The sequence below is a fragment of the Pithys albifrons genome, chromosome 22 (genome assembly GCF_047495875.1).
Source record: "Pithys albifrons albifrons isolate INPA30051 chromosome 22, PitAlb_v1, whole genome shotgun sequence".
NCBI classification, from domain to species: domain Eukaryota; kingdom Metazoa; phylum Chordata; class Aves; order Passeriformes; family Thamnophilidae; genus Pithys; species Pithys albifrons.
The window spans coordinates 5,611,929-5,634,186 of NC_092479.1; the positions used below are offsets into that span (position 1 = coordinate 5,611,929).

At 42.7% G+C, this 22,258-nt stretch overlaps 1 protein-coding gene across 4 annotated transcripts in view; it reads right to left on the reverse strand.

The window, feature by feature from the left end:
• PLCH2 (phospholipase C eta 2) overlaps positions 1–22,258 on the reverse strand; it is a 71,942-nt gene that overhangs the window by 12,501 nt on the left and 37,183 nt on the right. For all 4 annotated transcript variants that reach the window (XM_071575624.1, XM_071575627.1, XM_071575626.1 and 1 more), the window contains exons 3-20: positions 15,713–15,859; positions 15,089–15,332; positions 14,478–14,607; positions 13,306–13,476; positions 11,316–11,409; positions 7,849–8,052; positions 7,228–7,348; positions 6,751–6,922; positions 6,384–6,491; positions 4,756–4,914; positions 3,919–4,011; positions 3,356–3,456; positions 2,930–3,027; positions 2,414–2,596; positions 1,956–2,063; positions 1,685–1,809; positions 1,237–1,321; positions 519–665 (exon numbers count right to left, since the gene is read on the reverse strand). In XM_071575624.1, coding sequence (XP_071431725.1) covers positions 519–665; positions 1,237–1,321; positions 1,685–1,809; positions 1,956–2,063; positions 2,414–2,596; positions 2,930–3,027; positions 3,356–3,456; positions 3,919–4,011; positions 4,756–4,914; positions 6,384–6,491; positions 6,751–6,922; positions 7,228–7,348; positions 7,849–8,052; positions 11,316–11,409; positions 13,306–13,476; positions 14,478–14,607; positions 15,089–15,332; positions 15,713–15,859 — 2,490 coding nt within the window. The remainder of the gene's footprint in view (positions 1–518; positions 666–1,236; positions 1,322–1,684; positions 1,810–1,955; positions 2,064–2,413; positions 2,597–2,929; positions 3,028–3,355; positions 3,457–3,918; positions 4,012–4,755; positions 4,915–6,383; positions 6,492–6,750; positions 6,923–7,227; positions 7,349–7,848; positions 8,053–11,315; positions 11,410–13,305; positions 13,477–14,477; positions 14,608–15,088; positions 15,333–15,712; positions 15,860–22,258) is intronic.

Sequence of the window (22,258 nt, forward strand, 5' to 3'; positions counted from 1 at the left end):
TGAGACTGGATGTTTGCTTTATATCTTAAACACAAACTTATTTCTTTACTTTGAAAGAAAAGTATACATGGAAGCTGTAACATGAAAGAAGACTGAACTGGAAACAGAAATGAGAAACTGTCAGAAAATGATCATTAGAATCATTAGAATAGGTAACTATTTCTGTAGCAAACTGTTACTAATAGTCATAAGACTAATCAAAACTCTAGTGGTTTTCAAAAACTGGTGTGAAGAAATGGAGGAAAAAGCAGTATCAGGGAATGGATTCTGTATGGTAGCCTCCCAAGCCCATTATTTAGCCATCCTCCTTTTGAAAATCTAGTCCCAAAATTCTGGAGTTAATTGATTTAGTCTTCAACCCCATATAAGTCAGTAGTGGACCAAGGCAGAGAACTCAGGGTCCAAACCCCAGTCTTTTTTTCTAGCTGGAAACCTCTACAGCAGACACTGCACACACCTTGATGTTTATTTAGCCCAGAATCAAAGTCCCAGGTGTGGGACTGCCCCGTGCCTCTTACCTGGCATCATACTGCTGAAGGCTATTGTCCTCTGCCCGATGAAATCCCGCCCGATGGGGTCGTGGTCCCACACCAGGAACCGGATCAGAGCGATCTCTGGCATGTGCACTGTGAACACCAGAGTCTCCTCCCACATGGGGTTAAAGCCTTGGGATGAAGGAGGCAGCCTTTAGGGACTTCGTTCACAAGAAGCAAGAAGAAAGCAAGCTGCCTAGTAAGGAATGACTAAACTGCAATACCATTCTAGTTCCCCCAATGGATTGATCTTTGTTCTTGGAAAATCCCAGTGCTCCCACTCGCTTCAGCAGGAGACGCAACAGCACGAGAGTTTGCAAGGAACAGAGTTGGATCTTATCTCAGTTTGGCCCCGTTTTCAGCAGGGGTTTGGACAATCTGACTTACTTTTGCCCACAGCAAGCTCAAAACACCCTTCTCTCACAAACCTCATGCCACGGAATGTTTTGGGAAGCTGATTTTTAGTTTTCTTATCCCAGAGAGAAGACATCACTTATTTTACACCAACACCTTCAGCATATTTTACCAACTCCATCAAACAATTCAAGATCCAAGTCTAATTAACATAAAAAGAGCTAAAATCAAATTTTCAGTGCTTTGCCATAATGGGCATCAAATCCTATCTCCTCATATCCTTATGAGCAAAACTTGCCTGAAAGGATTTTTCAGCCATTAAAAAAATCTAAACCCCAGATAATCTTACCATTGTCATCAACTACTCTGGTTTGTTCTTTGAAGCAATCAACAGGTAAGCCTATAACTTCTACTTCAACAAAGGGATCTATGATCTGAAAAACAGAAAGCAACAAATATTGAATAGAGTGACAAAGATGAAATTCAAACACATTTTACAATGTGGGTATTGTATTTTAATATCTTAGTAATTACTAGTCCTGAGCCAGATGTATTTGTTTATTATGTTGATAAGATCTCTCATGTTTTACCTTCTGGAGGCACTGTGTTGACAACTAGAGGAAAAACATCAAACCATTGCTGTGGTGCTTAGAAGTGAAGAAAAACACTTAAAGATCTAGGATGGTAATGACCCAATTTACTCCTGACAGAAAAATGCAGAACGTGGAACCCTCACCCTTAGCCCATAGACATGAACCTTCTGCAACACACAAGAACATTCACCAACTGTCCAGTACCTCTCCTCTGTCTCCCAGCATGGAATCACGTGGTTTGGGGAGCTGTTGACCACTGATAATTCTTAGAACCAACTGTTTCTTCAATTGACCAGGCAGTGGGTCCTCAGAATTTGGATTAAAGACACCTGTAATAATGGAAAGTCACATAATGTTAAATAAGTGCAACATGACTTCAGTTACAGGCTTGTTTGCTTTTAAACAAACTATAACAAGGATCCACCCAATATTCCCATGCAGTAAGTGATCCCCTGATTTTGCTTGTTCTCCTTACCTTGACACATGCAGTTTGGTTTGAGGACATAGCCACAATTCCCATTGGCACTGAATTTGGCCCTGTTCAGTTGCAGCATTCTCCCCTCTGACTGGTAATTCAGTGCAACTATATAAAAAAAGAAAGTCAGATTCAGATTTGGCTTCTCAGATGCAAAAACTCAAATGTCTTATGAGAAAGAATTCTCTTATATAACATATATCACATCTTCAGGGAGAGAAGCTCTCAAAAAGAGCTGAACTCTGAGGTCCTCTTGCATTAGATAAATTCATTTATTTCCATTTATCACATAACTTACTTCCATGTAGGACACGTTTGAGGTAATCCAGGTAACAACAGAGACAGCAACAGGGAGAACTCACTGGCCAGCAAAGATGGATGAGCAGAGAACTCAGAGTGTCCTACTAAAATATCCCTCCCAAAACAGAACAGAAGTGGCCCAGTTTGCTCCTGCTCACCCAGCTGGCAGCCAGCATTCCAGAAGGGCTGGGGGTTGTAGTTGCTGGAGTCCACACGGTAGGAGGACGGGTAGATGCGCGACAGCTGGTGCTGGTTGAAGCGCAGGTACTGGGCTGGCTTCTGCTGCAGGATCTGGTGGGCTTTGGTTTCACTGAAAGATGAAACCTGCCAGCTGGAAGAGACTACAGGGAAGAGAGGAGGAGATTAGAGGTAATCTCCTTATTTATTTATATATTATCTAGATAAAGCTTTCAAAACTACATAGCTCTAGTTCCTTTTTAACTATCAGGCATCATTTGAGTATGTGCCACTCAGAGGGAGCTGTGCTTTCCTGACATTACAGCAAAACACTGTGCTTATTGGAGCAGTTATGGTTGGGAAAATGAAGCTGAATACCAAGAATGACCTGAACCTTCATTAGGAAATCTTCTTCTAATAAGAAGATACGTAAGATCTTGAAGGTTTCAATTTCTTTATATAGCAATTACTTCCAGCAGACTTTTAGTTTGACCTACTTTCACTTTCAACATCATGGATGCCAACAGACTTCGTGTACTTCACCAGGTCAGACAGGGCCCTGGACAGCTTCATTGTTTTCTTCTGTCGGTTTACCCTAGAAAGATAAGACTAATTAATTTCCCATTAATTAAAGGATAAATATTGTGTTTCCTACTGAAAAATAAATCAGGGTAAAAAAATATATGAGCTGCTAAGAGCTCAAAATGCATAAAAGGTCCACTGTGCTTTGCTGATTATTCTGAGCTGCACCACGAGATTTTTCTGATGTCTACCCAAACACCAGGTTCTTCTCTACCCATACACCAGATGCCTGCAGCCTTCAACAAATTCGCATCTTGACCTGAAGCAAACCTATTTAGTGGGTGCAATTATGTAATTTATCTTATTTAGAAACAAAATTGTCCAATCTCTTGTTAACAAACCTGCTGCAATGTACAGAGCTCCTGGCTAAATTCCCTTGAGGATCCGAGTCGTCTTCACCCTCTTCCAGACTTGATGCCTTTTTCAATTTGCTTCCTTTTTTCTGTGCCAGAAGGAAATAAAACCATAATATCACAGCTGTGTGATCAGCTTTGGAGCAGCTGGATACATTTCTGCTTTGTTATGCCAATGAGTGTGTTACTTACAGAAAATGCAAAATGACAGCTTTTGTAACACTTGGCACTGCAGCACATGGGGAAACTCAGTCCAAGGTCTGAGCTTTGTAATAGGGGAAGCAAAAATCCTCAGATTAAAGGTGCAAATGAATTTTTGTGGTTTTTTCAGTTAGATCCAAATAAATTTTTGTGGTTTTCGGTTAGATCCTGGATGCTTTCAAACCTTCATGTAAATTGGAACTGTGTGTTAAGTGCTGAGCAGTTCCCCAGCCTGTGTGCTCATGAGCAGCCTGAGGCAGCTGCTGCAGACAATGCAGGTATGAGATCCCTCTCCACTGTGTGCCAAGCAAAAGCCTCTCCAAGAAATCAGGGTTTGGGGCAGAGCTCACCTTGCGTTTGGAAAAGCTGCCCATCAGGGACCGGCTGTGCCTCTTGTTGGTGCTGAAATCTTCCCCAGACTCCACATCATCCTCGAGCTTGCTCTGAAGCAACCACAGGAAGAAGAATAGAGCAGATCAAAGTGAGTGCTGCAGACAGAGCACCTGAGCACCAGCAGAGACCTGATGAGGTTTTAACACAGACCTTTCTGAGTAACACCTGTGCTAAAAGACTCTTCAAGTTCTGGCCTTGTAGTGGCTCTTAGAAAAAACCTCTCTAATACATCCTGTAAATCATTAGGCTTAAAGTACCCACAAACCTCATGCCACAGAATGTTTTGGGAAGCTGATTTTTAGTTTTCTTATCCCTAGTTTAGGTTTAATCCCTGGTTATTACACCTGCTTATTATTGGCAGATCTCCATTGCTTTTCATCTGCATGGAACAATCTTCTTAAGCTTTTTGTAGCTTATTAAGAAGCCTAAAATGAAAATGCCTCAAATTCATGAAGTATACTCTATAGACTGAGTACATTTTTATAAATTAGCATTAATATAAAATTAAAATACAAATGTAAATGCAGAGAACATAGACAGCCAAGGGAAAAAAGCTCCACTTTCATATGCACTTTTTATAATGGAAAATCGAAGACTTTCTGTTGAAAAGCCCTTTCACGTGTACATTTCATGCTCCAATTGCTGTGTGAGTAAGAAAAAAAGTTTGTGTATCTGACAGTGATGTTCACCTGGCATCATCATTAACTGCAGGAATTCAGCTATGAAGCTGAAATCAATAATATATGATGGATTCATTAAACTAATAAAACACAAGTACAATAAAACAGTCTCACCTTCTTACTATCAGATTTCAGCCCAGCCTTTCCTGATGATGGGAGAGTGGAAACTGTAAAATTGTTTGGATCTTCACAGTCACGGATTTTGGATTCTTTTATTAGTGAGTCAAGTTTTTTCTTTGCTATATTCTCCACTCTTTTCCTATTAGCAGATGCCTACAGGCAGAAGAGAATCATTAAACCAGGTAGTGATGAAAAAGGTCATTAAAAGAAGTAATTAGAACAGTTCTAATTAAAGCAAGACTGACCCTTAGCAGAGCTATTCAGATGTAATGTCTGTTACAAGCCAAGCATGTGCTAACACAGCAACAACTATTGCTGAGAGGATCCCCACAGTGAACTGCACTGACATCTGGCAGCAAAACATCTGCTCTGGTCCATTGTGCTGCTCAATAAGCCATTTTTCATGGACATTTAATAGCAATGGATCCATGAGGGGACTGAGTAGGTGGTATTTCCTCAGCCTTGGGGCTGATGGGCAGCACCCACATGCCATGGCAAGGCTGACTCTGCAGCTACAATGGGTGGAAGATCTACTGGATGGAGTGAGAGTCACTTTAGAATCCTTATTCCAGCAGTTTTAGGGCAAAATTCAAGAGAACTGCTGTTCCCTCCTTCTGGTTACACCATGGCCCATGTGAGGAAGTGGGAGAAATAAAAAGAGAAATCCAGAGTTTTCTTTTTCACTCACAACCTCAGGTCTTCCAAGGGGTGACAGATTGTGTTTTCTCAGTAGGCTGTAAGAATTCCCAGTTACATTTGTCACAAAACAAGCTCTGATTTCCTGAGCTCTTCAGAATTTGGTTTGGGAAACAAACCAGGTGTAGCAAATCTCACATTTAAAGCATCAGTAAACCTTGTAGCAAAGTGAACTGTTAGTAACAAAGACAATGCTGTAAATTATTGAAAAGTGATATGCTAAAATATAATAACTTCAAAAAACCTAAAGACATTATTTTTCTCCTTTCGTAGTCTTATTCACAAAGAAGTGAAGGAGAAGTTTCTCTTTTAGATGAAAAGGATCAAATCCATAATACAAAATGAGGCAACAGCTTGAGGGAGAGAGGACTGAGGATGCAATTCTCTCTCCAAGGCAATCTGGTTTATGTTATTAAATGGTTTTGCTGTGCATTTATGTTGTTTCTGTAAGGTGCAATGGCTCTTGCCAGAAGATTAAAGTGACAAAAAAACCCCTTTTTAAAAAGTATGAAGAAATAAGGGATTTTCAGATTGAAGCAAGCAGAGATTAAAATACTCTCCCTTTTTACAGTAAAAATAACCAAGTTCAGGATTCAGCAAAGGGATGCTCAGTAACAATGACCACAATTTGATATAAATAGAATACTCTCGTTTCTTTTTTTGCATTTGAGGGGAAGGACACTGTGATGACATAAAGAATCATGAAATGTTACTGTTTAAAATTCCAAACTTGAACCAGAACCACCAGAACCAGAGCTGTCTCACAGGCACTTTTGTCAACTCCATCCTCATGAAGGTTTAGAACCCAAAACACTTGTGATGAATCCCAAAGGTTAGACCACATCCACATTCCAGAGAACTCATACAAGGTTTCTTCTCACTGGGATGAGAAACCTTGACATACATTTACATTCAATGTAACTTACATCTCCATTCATTAGTTTACAGTCATCATCAATCTCATCAGCACTGTCCTCGTCAGAAACTTCTCCTTCCTCTGCATCATCACTGATATTGGCTGGAAGTTTCTTGCCCTAGAAAATAAAACCATCACACAGGCAGGTTTGCATGTAGCTCTTGCTATCCCACCTTTCAAATAAATTAAGAATTATTCAAAGTGTGCAACCAGGTTTTCTTACTGATTGAGAAGACATTTGTTGAGAACCTTCAGTACCAGGTTCTCAAAGACTGCTTTTTGCAAAATGATTGAAGTCAGGGTGTAAGTGATAGCCAGGCAGAAACCACCATCCCCACAAACAGGAAGAGGGGCAGGACTATGGAGCAGGTGTTTACCTTGACCAGGATCTTTCCTTTCAGGCTTGCTGGTGAAGGGAGCTTTGTGGAGTCATCATTGTGCACAGAAGACAGATCCAGCTTGTCTCCCAGAATTTCTATAAGATACTGAGCCATCTTCTTCTGCTGGACAATACTGCAGTGGTTCTCAATTGACAGGATAACAGGGTACCTGGCAGAGACAAAACCATCCTCAGCTGCAAATACAGCTTTTACAGCATAACAGGATCAGGATTTATTGCTGCCTGGGCATTCCTGTGACTGGCACCACCACCAACACCCACGGGGGAGGTAAATCACTGTGGGCATGGGACTGATACCCCACTGCTCATTTCAAACTGAATGGTTGATTTTCTGACAGGAATTCTGTCCTGTGTAGGATCAGGTTAGATCTCCACTCACTGCCTGTACAAGGATGCCAGAGAACACTCCCAGTCACAGCCCTGACACCCAGAAGTTGGCAGACTGGATACATACTCATTCTTGATAAAGGCATATTTGTTGATAGTTTCAATCACATCTTTGAAGAGAATTTTGGAAGTCAAAGTGTATCCGTGGTGGACAATTGGTTCACCATCTGGCCCATCCCAGCAGTCAACTGTAGGGACAGAAACAACACCACCCATCAGACAGGGAATATCTGAGGGCACCATCTGTGAAGACTGAGACCCTCCAAGTCCCTTCAGCCACCAGCCAAAGCAGGGCCCAGGTTCACCCCCACCCTCCATTTGCATCTCCCTCCTCACTGTGCTGAACATCCTTCCTTGGAAGGAACTCCCAGGCCTTGACCTACTACGGTGACCAGATAACTGATCCCATTGTTTGAGAAAGCCCCAAGCAAAAAACACTCCATTTAACCAGTGCTGAGGAGTACTGTGACAGGACACTACTCCTCAAATCTCTGCCTTATTTCCATGCTCGAGAAAATTCATCCATTATATCCCAATATTATTTTGCTGTTCTTTATGAAGGGAAGACACCATTCTCCTGGGCTTTTTCTCTACACAATTACCATGTCTTCTGCAGAAGTCAGGAGTCTTCCTTTACACAGGAGACACAAAACTACAGAGCCTACTGATGATTCCTTTTGCCCTTTACCTTCCACACAGCGACAGCCAGACTGTAGCACCCAGGCATACATGTCCACCCGGGACTGGGACATCAGCTGATCTCCCATGAGGTAGGTGTTGTGTGAGGAGGTAATGAAGTAGTGACTCAGTGGGTAGCTCATGTCCTGATTCACATGGTAGTGCTCAGGGTTGAATATGTCCCCTGATGGGCTCCTCATGTAATTGGTGAAACCTGCAAACAAACAGTACTGTAAATAATACAGTTTTGTGCTTTTCATTGCTGTAACCTTCCCATAACCAGCCTAAAAATGCATTTCTGTGTTCACCAACACATTTGTGAACATGGAAGATAAAGATACAGCACCACTACACCCCAACTGTCACCATGAGCAAGTGTGGTTATTGCTTTTCAAGAAATTTCTAGTTGCTTTGTATGTTTCCTTGCTCTGCCTTTCCCTTTTAGGCTCATAATTTGTGTCCAAAGATTCTGCTGGGATATTAAGTCACATGGCATACAAAAACCTCCAGAGATCTGCAGTCATATCCTGGCATGCTCCTCAGTGAAGGGTTGTGAGATCTGTGGTATTGTACTGCCTGGAGACAGTTTCTGGTGGCCCAACACAGTCTGAGACAAGGGAGATACTCTCCTGTCCTCTCCCCAGTTTCTCCCAAAAATACCAGAAGAATGTCAACACACATTGGCTTGTACAACCTAAACCCTCTGATTTGGACGTGAACCTCTTGCACAAACATGCATGTGGAGGGGGAGACCTGCAGTACTGCATTAATGTCACCTCAGACACTGAAGTTCTCTCCAGCCTTGACACCAAAATATCAATTATTTGTGGGGTTTTCAGTGATGCCACTAGAAGAAATTTTCCCCAAAGCAGTGGGATGCTTGCAAACCCTGCAGACATTATCCCCTAGACCATTTGTGTATTGCAATCACCACTCCTGTTGAGAAGCAAAGTTTTAGCAAGTTATGCTTTTATCTGCTGCTCTCAGACCTCCATTTGTGCACAAATACACAGGCCCTGTCACAATTCAGACTAACATTAAACACTGTCACTTCCATTTCAAGTAGCCCCCAAATTTTTTTTGTTCCCCACCAAGGAAAGACTCAGATTCACATTCCCACCCTGGCTTTGCTGCCAGCAGTGATGCCTTTGTTCAATAGGTTCCTGTCTCTAGACTGTTAATTCTCTGACATTTCACTCATTCCATAAATAAAACAGTGCCCCTGTACAATTCTGCCAAACTTCTGAAGGTCTTAATGCACCTTCTCTGACTGTGACAAGATAAAATGTCACCTCTGTGATGGTCCTTCCAGGCTATACATTTTGTGTTGATGAAAGTTTTATTACAGGAAAAGAGCTGATAAACACAAATGGCAGCCCAAACTCTTTGAACAATACACGAGGCCCAGGGTGAAAACAAAAGAGCAACCAAGTGAGAGCAGCTACCACAGAAAAGGGGTAGAGCCCAGTGAGTGTCAGCAAACACACAGCACTGCCACACTCGTGGGGTTAATCAGCTCCTCTTACTGCAAACCAATCAGCTGCCACAAGATTAATCCCACACAGCACTGCTGAAAAAACACAATTGTTTGCTTTAAACACTTGTTAAAATATGATATCACGATTGTTACAGTGAGTCCACACCAACAGGTTATATCAGCCCTGGGATGAAGAAAGAGGAATGAATGAAGATCCAGGGTATCCTGAGGATCTCCAGTGCACACCCTCAGGAAAGGTGCACTGGCATGTTGTTATTTGGATCAGCAGACAAAGGTGAGGGTCTTTTGCAAGACTGTGAATGAGCCAATTGTCACAGGCCAGTCCAAGGTGCTCCATGACCAAACCCAGCAGAGCTGAGGCCACAAGGCAATACAGACCCATGAATGAATAAGAGAGGACAAAGAACACTGTACTGTTGTTTTACTACTACTGAAGTGCTGCCAAGTGTGGGCAGGATGCTCCTGCCTGGGCTGTACCAAGCAGAGGAATAAACAGGCAGCTCCAGATTCCATGGCTGTTGTATCTCAGTCCCCTAAGCAACAGTAGATCTGTTTGCTGGAAGAAAAGAGGGATCTAAAATCTCGACTACACACAAAAAGAAGAGAAGAATAACCTCTGTATGTGTGCACACACATGTACATACATGATGCACTGGCACATACATGATGCAAATACAGATTTTTTTAAGCTGCTCTTTCTCCTTTGCCAGCACCACCCCAGCAGTGTTTGGATGTTTGGATGTTAACATCAATACAGTCCAGAAATCTCCTGCACTAATTAAGCTCTAGATTAGACCTGTTCTGTTCTGCTGGACTTTCAGCAGGATATTGGAGTGGTTAAAGTCATGAAGTTTTTTCCAGTTATCTCCAAACAACCTCATCTGCTCCCTCCTAATCAGGAGGTCTGTAGCAGAAACCAGCAGAATGTCACCATGTGGGATTCTCTCTTATCCTACCCCATAAACTCACAACTACTTTAGCATTCATTTTTAGGCAAAGCAACTGTATAAATGTTTAATTTTTTTTCTTTAGGAAAACCTACAATGGTTTGAAAAGTCCAATCTTACTTTTCCAGCTATGAGGAAGGCAAGATAATAAACCTGATTATTCATTATTTATGTGGCTGCAACTGGTTGTAAAGACTAGAAAATAAAAATATGAATATGTCAACTGCTCCCTCACTGCCATTAGCATAAGCTTTACATTAAATTGAAAAGCAGTGAAAGTAGAACAGACTTGAATCCATCCTAAGCAAGAATCACTTCTTGGAAAAAACCCACCTGACACACTAGACCAGGAACTACCCACTTCTTCATGCAAAAAACCAAACCACTTCTGTTTTACCACTTTGCAGGATGGCAACACACCCACAGAAAGGGGCAACCACAGAAATTTTCCAAAGGTCCCAGAACTTTTGCACAGAAGCTGATGCTTGAGGAATGTACTCTCTCCTTGGAGTCAATAAGATCTTGCAGAAGATTTACTATTTAGGGGAAAGGATTTACAGTCAGTCCCCAAAATAACAGCTCCCAGCCTGATGGTACAACATGGGTATAGTCACAGAGAAGGCTCTGGCAGCAAAGGGCAGCCAGGCATGACCCCCCCCAGATTTCATCTATCATCCCACTTCACACATTTACTCTGGAGCACATCACTCCTCTTATTAACACTTATTGGATTTCCAAAAATACCTGCAGGAATGATGCAACTAAAAGCACAAATAAAGACTCATCCAGATCCAGCTGACCCTCAGTGACTGCTGCTTCATCTTATGTACCTGTAAAAACTCTTCCAAAGAGATCCAGTTTCCCTTTAAGTTCCTCAGCAAATAACAGATACTAAAAACCCCAAAAGACTGGAAGCACACTCTATGCACCATGACAAAATTCTGGGACTGTACGTTATGCAAGCAAAAGCAATATTCTCCTAAGCATTGAAACAGTTGCCTTTTCCCTACAAAAGCTGCACCACCAGCTTACCATCAATCCCCAGAGCTCCCTCCTTCTTGTTCTCCAGGCACGGCTCAAACTTGTTGATGATCTCCAGGCAATGTTCTTTAGTCACATTTGTCATCTGGAACAGCAGCAAAAATGAAGTGTTAACTATTAATCACAGCCTCTCTCATCTCTTTTCTCTGCATACAGTTCAACAACTGGACAGATTATCCATGGTGGGACTCAGGATCTCCAGTTCCCAGTGGGATTCTCACTCCTGTCAATCAGTGTCAGGTCGGATCAGAACGGGAGTGTTTGGTGAACAGTTCTGTGCTATTGGCAGCTGCCTGAGCTCAGAGTTCTGCTTTGTAGGTCAGACCTGTTATTAGGCACCACACAGCATCCAAACACAACAAGCTTTGTCACAAACCAATGGGATTTCTTCTCTTGCAGGATTAAAGGATTAGTTTGCATTATCAAAGGGTTTTTTACTTTAAAATAAAACAAGAAAATGGCTCATCTTTATGCAGCAGACAGAAAAATCTGTTACTAGCAGGAAAACAGAGATTCAGGACATAATGTTCTCAGGGAATCTGTTAACTTCAAGGTTGCTTTGCATTCTCAACTAAAAAAGAAAAGAGTACAAAGGGGAATATATGTCTGGAAACGTTGTCTGGAAATGTTGTCATTTATAAAAACAGGGCCATTTATGTTGAGCTGTAGCTTTTGTTACCTTTGCAATGTTTTCATAATTCAATTTTAACATAATTAATACTCCTGCTATCTCCTGTTGATTTATTCTCTATTATCTATGCTATTATTTCACATTCCTGTCCTCAGTGGTCCAGCAAATCCTTTCTATGGGATGCTGTCCATGACAGGAAAACACAGCCCTTGTCACCAGAGGGGGCTGCAATGAAGGCACCATGTGGGTGATTGTTTTGGCAATGTGGAATCTTTGCTTAGGGGGAAATGAAAGTGCCAGCACATCTGCTACCAGATCAATACCTTTCCTAGGGGTGATTTAAAACCTAAAAAAGTAGAAGCCTACAGAGAAACCTGTAGTAGAACCTATAAAAGTAGAAGAAGGGGAAGAAAAAACACTCTAACTTTGGATTTTAACATACAGGATATGTTTTTTGGGTTCAAAAGATAAAGCTCTGAAAAAAACAGGCTTTTCTAATACAGAATTAACATGTTTTCCCTGTATATGTTGTGTGAGAAAGGCGAGGGAGAGAAGCCCCATAGGCAGGATTTGTCCATGTCTGTAATTAGCTGAGCTGATTTGTGTCCTGTGGTGAGTGTTCATTTTCCTCTCACCATCTGGAGGATCAATAGACCAATGAAATGGAAACACACCCCACTTATCTAAAAAGATAACTGCCAGAGAGGTGGCTTTTTTATTGCCTCATTTCTTAGACAATGTTTGGAACTGATGGGCATTTTTGACCTCCAGATATGCAGCTTCAGAGAGATCATGGGTGGAGAAAGGCAACCACAAGTCAATGCATTGGTTCCTGCAGCACTGGAGTCAAAGCATTCAGAGACTCAGAGTGTATTTCAAAAAACTTTCCCATACATTAATCATTCTCTCAACAGCTCTTGGAAAACACAACCTTCTACTTTACAACCTGAGATAGTGTGACAAAGTAATTCAGTGTTTCATCATCAAAGTAATTCAGTGCACTAAGTCCCAAGCACAGCCAGGAACACCAGCTCTGCTCCAGGAGGCTGAACACTGGGATCAGACAGGTGCTGATGGAATTTTTCTGAGAGAACATGTGAAAAAAGAAAGAAGCTCCAGAGACTATATTTAGGGGCACAACAAAAGAGCCTACGGGGAAAAAAAAAAGGTAGCGAGAGCAAGAAGATTCAAGAAATAGTCATGCCAGCCTACAAGATGAAAATCAAGAGACATTTAACTGTATTTTTCCATATGCATAACATCGAGGTCCCCTCCCTGTCTAAAAGGCAAAGCATCCCCAATGCCAAGCAGGAGGGCAGACACACTGGAATCCTCCTGGCTTGGGCCTACCTTCTGCTCAGTCTCTAGGAAGCGTCTCAGGTCATCTGTGTCCAGGTAGTCCTTGTGGTTGCTGTAGGTGAGCATGAGCAGGTACAGATCGCGGCGTGTCGACATCATCTTGTAGAAGGCACAGAACTCCTCGAAGTCCAGCGTGCCCTGGTTGTCATCCGTGTCAGCCTCCTGCATACACAGCAAGAGGACAATCAGAAACCCAACTGCCAGAACCAGCTTCAAACAAACAACCCCCTACATGAGAATAAACCACTGAAAGGAACTGTGGGTTGGTGCTGCCTGACATGGCTACTCCCTGCATGGCCTGGTAGGACAGGCTGGTCCTTGGCATAGGAATGCTTTGCTCAGCTCTCCCTTTACACATTAGTGCAGGAGCCAAGAAACAACTTTTGAGATCTTTACTGTTCCACAGGGAACCCTGCTGAAGGATTTCTTCTCTCTGTGGCAATGAAGTAAAACAGTGTACCCTACAACATGGCACACAACACGCACATTTGTGACAGAATGACCAACCATGTCTTCCTGAGAAGACACTGGAACCTAAGTAATCTTGAAATTAATTTTATATCCAGGATTTGAGAGGATATCCGTTAAATCCATGGCCACAAACTACTAATATCTGGAGGAATACTAATTTTACAAGTAAAGAAAAAATCACCAGGGATTTCACATAAAGGCTTCCTGGTCCCTGGAGAGATTTTGTGATGACAAAAGCTACACATCTCCATTGTTCAGCTTCCCACTGAATTGGGTCAAGGTCAGCAGAATGAAATGTGAAACAAACAGCTCTTAGCAGTGAAAATATGACAGATCCAAAAGTTTGCATGCTGGGTATTTTATTATTGTAGGATATTGGATACTATACTGGATAATATTTATTACAGAGAACATAATCAGAGGAGGAAACGTGACTTGAGTTTCTGATCAAGAAGTATAACAAAAAACCAATCTTGGTCCTGTGTGTCTTCATGTTATGTAACACCAGGAGGTACCTGGTGTATGGCCTGTTCTGTGCAGAACAATTTATCTATGACGTGTTTCAATTTACCAAATGGACTGTGTAGTATCTCTCAGCCAGCTGCTGAAGTATTTGCAATCTCTCCTACTGAGTGTCATGTTAAATCCTTGTTCTTTCAGAAAAAGACAAAACAAACATTTTTGTTTCTTACCTTAAACATTTGTTTGACTTTCTGTCGGGGCAGGTTCACATTCAGTTTGTGCATTAGCTGGAGCACTTCACTGATACTCAGACTGCCATCACCATTTTTATCTGCCTCATCAAAGGTCTGCTTCAACCACATTGAACAGGAGTTAAGGAACAGCATGGAATGTTGAGGGATATTACTGAACTCTCTCTATATATACTGTAAATGAAACTGGGAATGAAAGAAACTTCAAGATAATATTTAACTCTACTTGTGTTAGGTCAGTAAGAGTTTCCAGACTTGCTGTGCTCTGTACCCATTGTACAGCACAGCAGAGCAAACTCCTGAGTGAACCTCAGTGTTACATTCCATTTTATCCCATATAACCAAATGAAATGGAGATGAAAGAATATACTTGTATGTTTTTCAGTCCACTCCAGTCATTCATCTCCAAATCTTGCCCCGAACAATCCTCTCCAAGGACTCCTCTGTCTCTGGAAACAGGGAATACAGTGGGAACTACTTTGAAGCTTCGAGCCTAGTGCTTGTAGCAAAACAAATGCTGTAAGGAATCCCAGTGCTATCAGTAGCTCTCCACTCTCAGGAAACGCCCCCAGGCAGTACAGGAAGGATATTGGTCTCTGGTCCTTTGGCGTTTGGACAGGCTGTCCTCGTCACTGATCCCCGCCATCAGGTACTTCAGCCCTGTGATCCAGGTCCGGGCTTCCTCTGCACTGGAAGACACCAGGTCCAGGGATTCCATGTGGTCTCCATAGTAGATGCTGAAGCAGCAGTTGGGGTCGAAGCTGCCGTCGGCATAGCGCTGGAAGATCTCCGACTGCTTCCCCTCACACACCTCCTGGATAGAGTCGATGGAAACTGGAATGACAAAAGCATGGAGCTCACTAATGGCCGTGTGCACAGCCTGGGCCAGACAGGATGGGTCATCCTGCAGAGAAATCCCATAGAGGAAGGGCCAAACCTCATACTGAAGGGGCCCCAATTCACACAGGGGTTGCCTTCAACTCATTTCCAACACAGCACACCCCTGCAGCCTGCCCAGCTGACAACAGCAGCTTAAACCCCAGAAACTACTCATCATAAAAACATTTACTGCCCTTTAAATTCAAGTGCAACATTCTCCTTGATCACCTGCCAGTGATCAACTTCCAGCTTCCAAATCCCTCAGGCTTGTTATTTTGTTAAGGGTGCAGGGCCCCAGGAGGGGTGAGAAGGGAGGGTCTGTGGCTGACACTCACTTTTGGCTTTCTCATTTTTCCGAGAGGGTCTCCAGCGGATACACGACCTGTGCTCATCCAGGTAATAGAAGCGAACCAGCCCTTTGGATCCCCCACGGAGTTTGATCATTTGGGTGCCAGCTTGCATGGAGCTCATACATCTTTCCACTGAGGAGAGAAGTGAGGTGACAGCACTGTCAGACTTTGCTCCCTTTAGAATGGCCTTTACAGGAAGAAGACACATCAAGCAGCTGCCAAATTAACAGTGCAAGTCAAAGAATAAGATTTCCTGTATTGTCTGATATAAGAGGTCAGGTTATATGATCAAAAAGTGAGAAAGATTCTTGGCCACTGTGGATATACCTGTAAATGTGAAAGTTTTCCCTCTCATATTAATTGATATGGAATGGCCACATGTTGGAGCCAGCACAGGGTACATGCCCTTCCCAAGAACATCTCAAATGCCTAATCTGAGCTCCCACAACATGTAAACCTTGTGCTGGACACGGCATGGAATTTCACCTGGAAACTGAAATCCTTGACCAGCAAGGTCCCATTGCTGCCATGGATTAAGTCACTGATTTAGATTTGCTTCTGGATGCAGTAGCAAGAACCTGAGAGATTTTTCTTCTTCCAAATCATGCAGACCCACACTGTCCTGGCAGGGGTCCTTTCACCTGTGCTGCACTCTGGACACTAAACCTTCCCCTTCCTGGGGGTTTGGCAGCACCACAAACAGCTGCAGTGGCCTTCAAAGACACCAGTGTTGCAGAAACTCCCCCAGAGGTCCCTGCTGTGGCCTGGCAGGGATCCTGCCCTTTCCTTGGGAACTGCTGCAGAGCTGAGGTTCCTGCATGTGGTGCCCCTGGGAGCGAGGTTGGGGCCTCAGCCAAGGCTGAGGCTTTTTCCTGGGATCCAGCTGCAGCAAGGACTGAGCTCCACGACTTTAATGCCAGCTGTGAGCGACTGGCTCTGTCCCAGAATAAATGCAGACTCATATTTTCTGCCAAGTCTCCCATTTATTTCCCATAATGACAGAGCAGAGCCTGTGACCTGATTTTCCTGTGGCTTTTCTGCCTGATCAGTTTAAGTAAAATTAAAACTGTTGCCATGTCCAATGTATTTATAGATCTAATTTTTTTTCAGAGCTAGAGATGAGAAGTGTAAATTACTACTGAGGTTCTGGATGGAGGAATGAAAACTAATACACGCAATTTACATTCTAGTGAGTCCAGATTTATAAACAAAGGAGATTCAGAGGTCAGCTCTTTTATCAATCTTTTGTCATCAAGATTAAAGATTAAACAGTGTCCAAATGAAGTCACTCATTCCCTGTATTCCAAAATGCATCAAAACCCACACAGTTCTTTGGGGTGATTCAAGTCTACCTCTCAGGCAAAAGCAAAAGAACTCAAGGGAAGCAAGGTGGGGTAAAAAGAAATGGGAAAAAGCATTCAGATTAGTGTGTTTTAGAGCTCATGTTCAGACAAAGTCAATTAATTTACTCCAGAAAAGAAGGTTCAACATTCTGATTTGAGAGCAGATCACTATAACAAGAGAAAATTTAGATTTAGAGCCACAACTCTGTCTGTTATTCATGTTAATAAAATACTTAGGGAGAAAAGGTGTGGAATTAAGAACAAGATAATCCCTCATGTAACATTTTATTTCTTAAAGCTGATCCCTTGGCTTCAATCAGAGCTGCCCTCAGAGAAACAAATGTGGTCAGCAGGAATTAGTCATAAAGCAAATGCTGGGCCAGAAACATCCCTGGAATTCACTGCAACATCAGACCCAAACTTGGCCCAACCCTCTCCCAGACACTACAATGTTTTCAATATCTTCTTTCCTTCCAGTTCAGGAGAAGACAGATATTTCTCAAATTTACTGCAATAATAATTATGGAAAATTTATTTTAATTTCACAAGGTTTATAGGGCTTTTTGAAAAAAAATTGGTTGAAATAGGTAATAAGAAAATTTCTCTCTACACTAATCACACACACTTCAAATCACATTAATCATCCAACTTCCTCTTTGGAAGTTATTTCAGTAAATATTTTGTTTAAAGAAATGAGAAGAGCAGAAATGGGAGAAGTATCAAAGATCACACCTGGTACAAAGCAGAAAACACTAAAGCACCAAAATAGAAGCCCACTTCATGCACCACACATTTACTTTGCTTTCACATGACGTAAGAATATGCTCCCTGCTGTTAAAATTTTAATAAGCATCCTTGGATTGCTCTTTCAATGCAGCTGCTCATTCTGTGGCAGGATTTGTCCCCCAAACCTACCCCAAGCACCCAGCACCTCTGCCCTGCTGCAGTCCCAGCTCCTGTGCTCTCTGGACTGAGTTTGGTGATCTGTGATGGCAAAAAGGTTTGGGGACACCCCAAGCTCGAGTCTGGTCCCTGTCCCTGCCTGAATGGTCAGACCAGACCCAACACTTCAGTATCTGTTATTACCTTTTTGGTTTGGTGACATGGGCAAAGAAAAGCACAAGAAATCTCTTTCTCCTTATGTCAGAACAGCAGTTTTTTGGGATTTCCAACACAATGGGAAGGAAAACCTTTGAGGTAATGCTGAGGTGTTTGCTGGGGCAGCCAGACAGGGAGCAGAGGATGGAGCAGGGAAACAGGGAACCTCCACCCTCCCTGTCTGCAGGACTGAAAGTTCAGAGCAGGAAAAAGTAAATCCCAGTGGTGCTTATATCAAACAGAAAATCACCTCTTTTTATCTGAAATCCTTCCCAGCATGTAAATGAGAAGAGCACACTGCTGAGAACAAGCAGAACTGCTTCTCCTTACCATTGCTCACATTCCTTCTCTAAGGGTTCATTTATATACTTCAAATAAAAATCCTCTAGTCTCGTAATGAATCATTTTTTGGAAGAAATGGCTCCTAACTATTTTTAATTAAGGCTGAATTAAGGCTCTTCTGTTTTGCACTTCATTAGTACCTTTTTTATCAGAATTCAGCTTATGTTCAGTTCTCTTCTAATGAGTTGCCTCAATTTGCATCTGGACAAAACAGCCATGGAGAGAAGATGGATCTCTGTGCTGCAGCAAAGAGCCCTGTCAGAGCAGAGCAGGGAAGAGAAACGTGGAACACCCAGTCCCACATGGGACTGATGCAGCAAAAACAAGCACAGCGATTTTTCATACTTCTTAATCACATCTACAGGCACTACACAAAGTTTTAAAGTAACAATAAATAACAAAACTACACAAACCACAAATCCCTACACTTTGTCCTGAAACAAGGTGGAGAAAAGAGACCAATTTCACACCCATTGTTAGAAAGATGTTCTAATGTCTGCAGACTCATTATTTATGGTTCAGTAGCATTATTGTCTTTTAGGAGTTTCTGAGTTTGATGTAAATGTGTGAAGGAGTGGGAGTATTTTAGCATGTGGGGATGAAAAGAAGTTAGAAGGGTTGAGTCACTGAGTATTTTTATACACGGACCAGCTTTGTCAAAAGAGTCACGTCCCAGGTTCGAGGCGGCCCCGGGATGTGCCGCACACCTTTGCCCCAAGAACAGTGAGCACCAAACACCTCTGTGAGCTCTGCCCCGGGAACAGCTCCTGATGGGATGCAATCTGACTGTGTGCCTCACAACAACCCCCCTCCTAAACAACATAAGGAGGGCAAAGCAGATTGGAGAGACTTATTTCTCCCCAGGGCCTCCAGAAGATGCAACAGAGAGCAGAGAAACCTCTCCAGCACACGTGCACTAAAAGGGCAAGTTGTCCCCTTAAAATATCACCAAACCAAAACAGCTCTCCCACACACAAACAGAGGACTCCCACACTTGTCACACATTCAGCACTGCAAATTCATTGAAGAGATAATAATTGCCCTATTTTTTAGAAGTCTCACTGGAAATGGTTTCGTGGCTATAAGTGGCTCATCAATACGTAAACCCAAGGGCTGAATGGCCCCAGCTATTCCTGACAGGAACATCAGCTTCAGTTTAGCATCAAATATTTATCAAACTAAAGATATAAAGATGATAATATAAAAGCATATAAAATATGTTATATATATATATCTCATATATCCAGTACAGTGTTGTGAATCCTGCGCAGCTGAACAGTCAGGAAGGTGTTTGGACAGTTCTGCAGATGACCTGTCTGTTCTGGTCCAGGTCCACCAGGCTGATTTGCATCATTACTCTGCATCCAGTTAAAAACCAGACCACATCCAACCTCATTAATCTTCATTTCTTACATTTTGCATCCCTTCAGCCTTGTAAGCAGGTCCCTCTCACCCTTCAAACAAACCATCTCACTCCTAGCATGAGAACCTTCTCTCCCCTGCTGGCTCTCACTGGCTTAACCCTCACTGAATTCCAGGACTCTCCACTATTCTGTTCACTGGCCAAAAAAATCTGGAAGTGACTTTGGAAAAGAAAATTTCTGTGTAATTCTGCCAGCAATGGCTGGAACAGCATTCACTGTGTACAAGAGATAATGGAAGACTGAATCTATCCCTAAAGCACACAATCCCTAATAAATGAGACATTAATGGGAGAAGAGATGCTCCTAATCCTGTGGAAATTAGGGTGCTTAATTGGAGGGCAGGCTGTCAGCTCTCCATCCCTCAGTTCAGACTCCATGGGCCATCTGGACCCAGGGAAGGGCAGAAGCAGAGAAGGATGGTGTTTCTCAACCTCTGCTAAAATTCCCAGGAGTTTCTGAGCCATCCACACATCCAGTTTCCTTGTTAAAAACAACCTGTGATAGGTACAGCTGACACACGAGTAAGACAAAAAAGTACTCCAAGGGAAGAGATGGTTCTGCTCAAGGCTGCTCAGATTTCCTCACTGCACAGGCACAAGTGGCTCAAGAACACTATTTACTAAAGTGCTTTTACTAGAACAGGAAACCTCTCCAGCCATCTCCAACTGGATTTGCTGGGCTTATTCCTATTTAAAAGAGTGGCTGCCATGAGGAGACCCAAATGGGACCCTTCTTGGAGAGCCAGTGAGGCTTGAGAATTTTGTACATCAGTATTAAGAAAACAACCTCCCAGGTCCCACTGACCTACTGTGGGAGAAGACAGCAGAGATACTTCTAAACACTCCCTTTAAAAACTCTAAACTACAAATATTGCATGAAAAATCAAGAAGTTAAGAGGTACAAACCCTGGCAGAGAGCACACCTAACTCACTGTGGGTAAGCAGAGGGAGACATTCTATGCAACAGAAAGGTCTGCACATGTAAAAATACACAATTTTGCTTCAGCTTTTCCTGAAGAACATACAGAAATAAGTAATGAAATTATAAGTGAGGGGTTGTTGAAGGCAAGAAGAACTGCACCACCAACCATGCAACACAACATTGGACTAGGGCTGTCCCAAGTTCTTCCTCCTTCTCCACTCCCCCACTCTGCTGCTGGACAAAGGAGTCACTAAATCAGATTCAAACATGAAAGCTTTCAAGATGTTCACTGAGGTGCCCAGGGCTCCACCTGCATCTTACCAAAGTGGCCCATCTTCCACCTCGGGGAAGCCACGATGCTGCCACCAACCCAGAAAAAGTCTTCGGCCAGTCGGGCCACCGAGAACTTATTTCTGAGCAAGGGAGATTTGGAGATATCCATGTCTGAGATGAGCTGACAACAAGCACTGGCGGCCTTAGGAGGTATCAAGATTCTGTAGCACACATTTTCCATGTAATAGCACAAAAGTATTATCGGAAAAAAAGTAACAGGTGATTTCCAAAATGCAGTGGTTTTGTTCAGGTTGTTGCAGAACAATTCCACAGTAAATTTAGGCCTCCTTCATTATCCTCATTTAGAATATTAAAATCCCAACAAAATCCTTTTCATTCTGGGTGATGTACCCATGTGCCTGCTCTGGATGACTGGGTGGGTTTCAGGTCAAGATTTTAAAGAAGACACATGGTGGACACAGGCAGGGCCGTGAGGCAATTTGGCATGGAGATGAATCCATTTCTGGACAGCAAGGCCTCCTGCTGATATTCCTTTGCCTCCTGCTGATATTCCTTTGCCTCCTGCTGATATTCCTTTGCCTTCTGCTGATATTCCTTTGCCTCCTGCTGATATTCCTTTTTCTCTGGTACTTTGCCCACTGCATCCATCAAGACATTACAGTTGTTGGCTCCTCCAGGCCAATTCCTCCTCTCCACAGCGATTCCTACATAGAGATAACCCTTTTCTTTGTTTGATTACCAACAGATTTGCAAGTCCCACTGCTGCTGAGTGTCTACCTTCTTTTCAAACCCAGCCAACAACATCCATTGCAGTAAATAAGAGCAAAGTTAATAGCACAATCCATTCCCCTCTCTGCCTTCCTGAGCCACCCTTGCCTTTCACTGGGAATCTCTCCAGCTGCATAAGCTCTTCAGTCCCTTTCCAGGTCTGGAAGAAAAAGAACAATCACATCTTCTTCTCATACAGCTCTTCAAGGTATCACTGTCCCAGTCATCCTCTTTTCTCCAAATGTTCTCCTCAGTGTTTTAGTGGACAGGTCTGATGAAAGAGAGCACATTTCTCTCCGGGCAGTAAAAACTGGATACGATGGAAACACAGCAACACATGT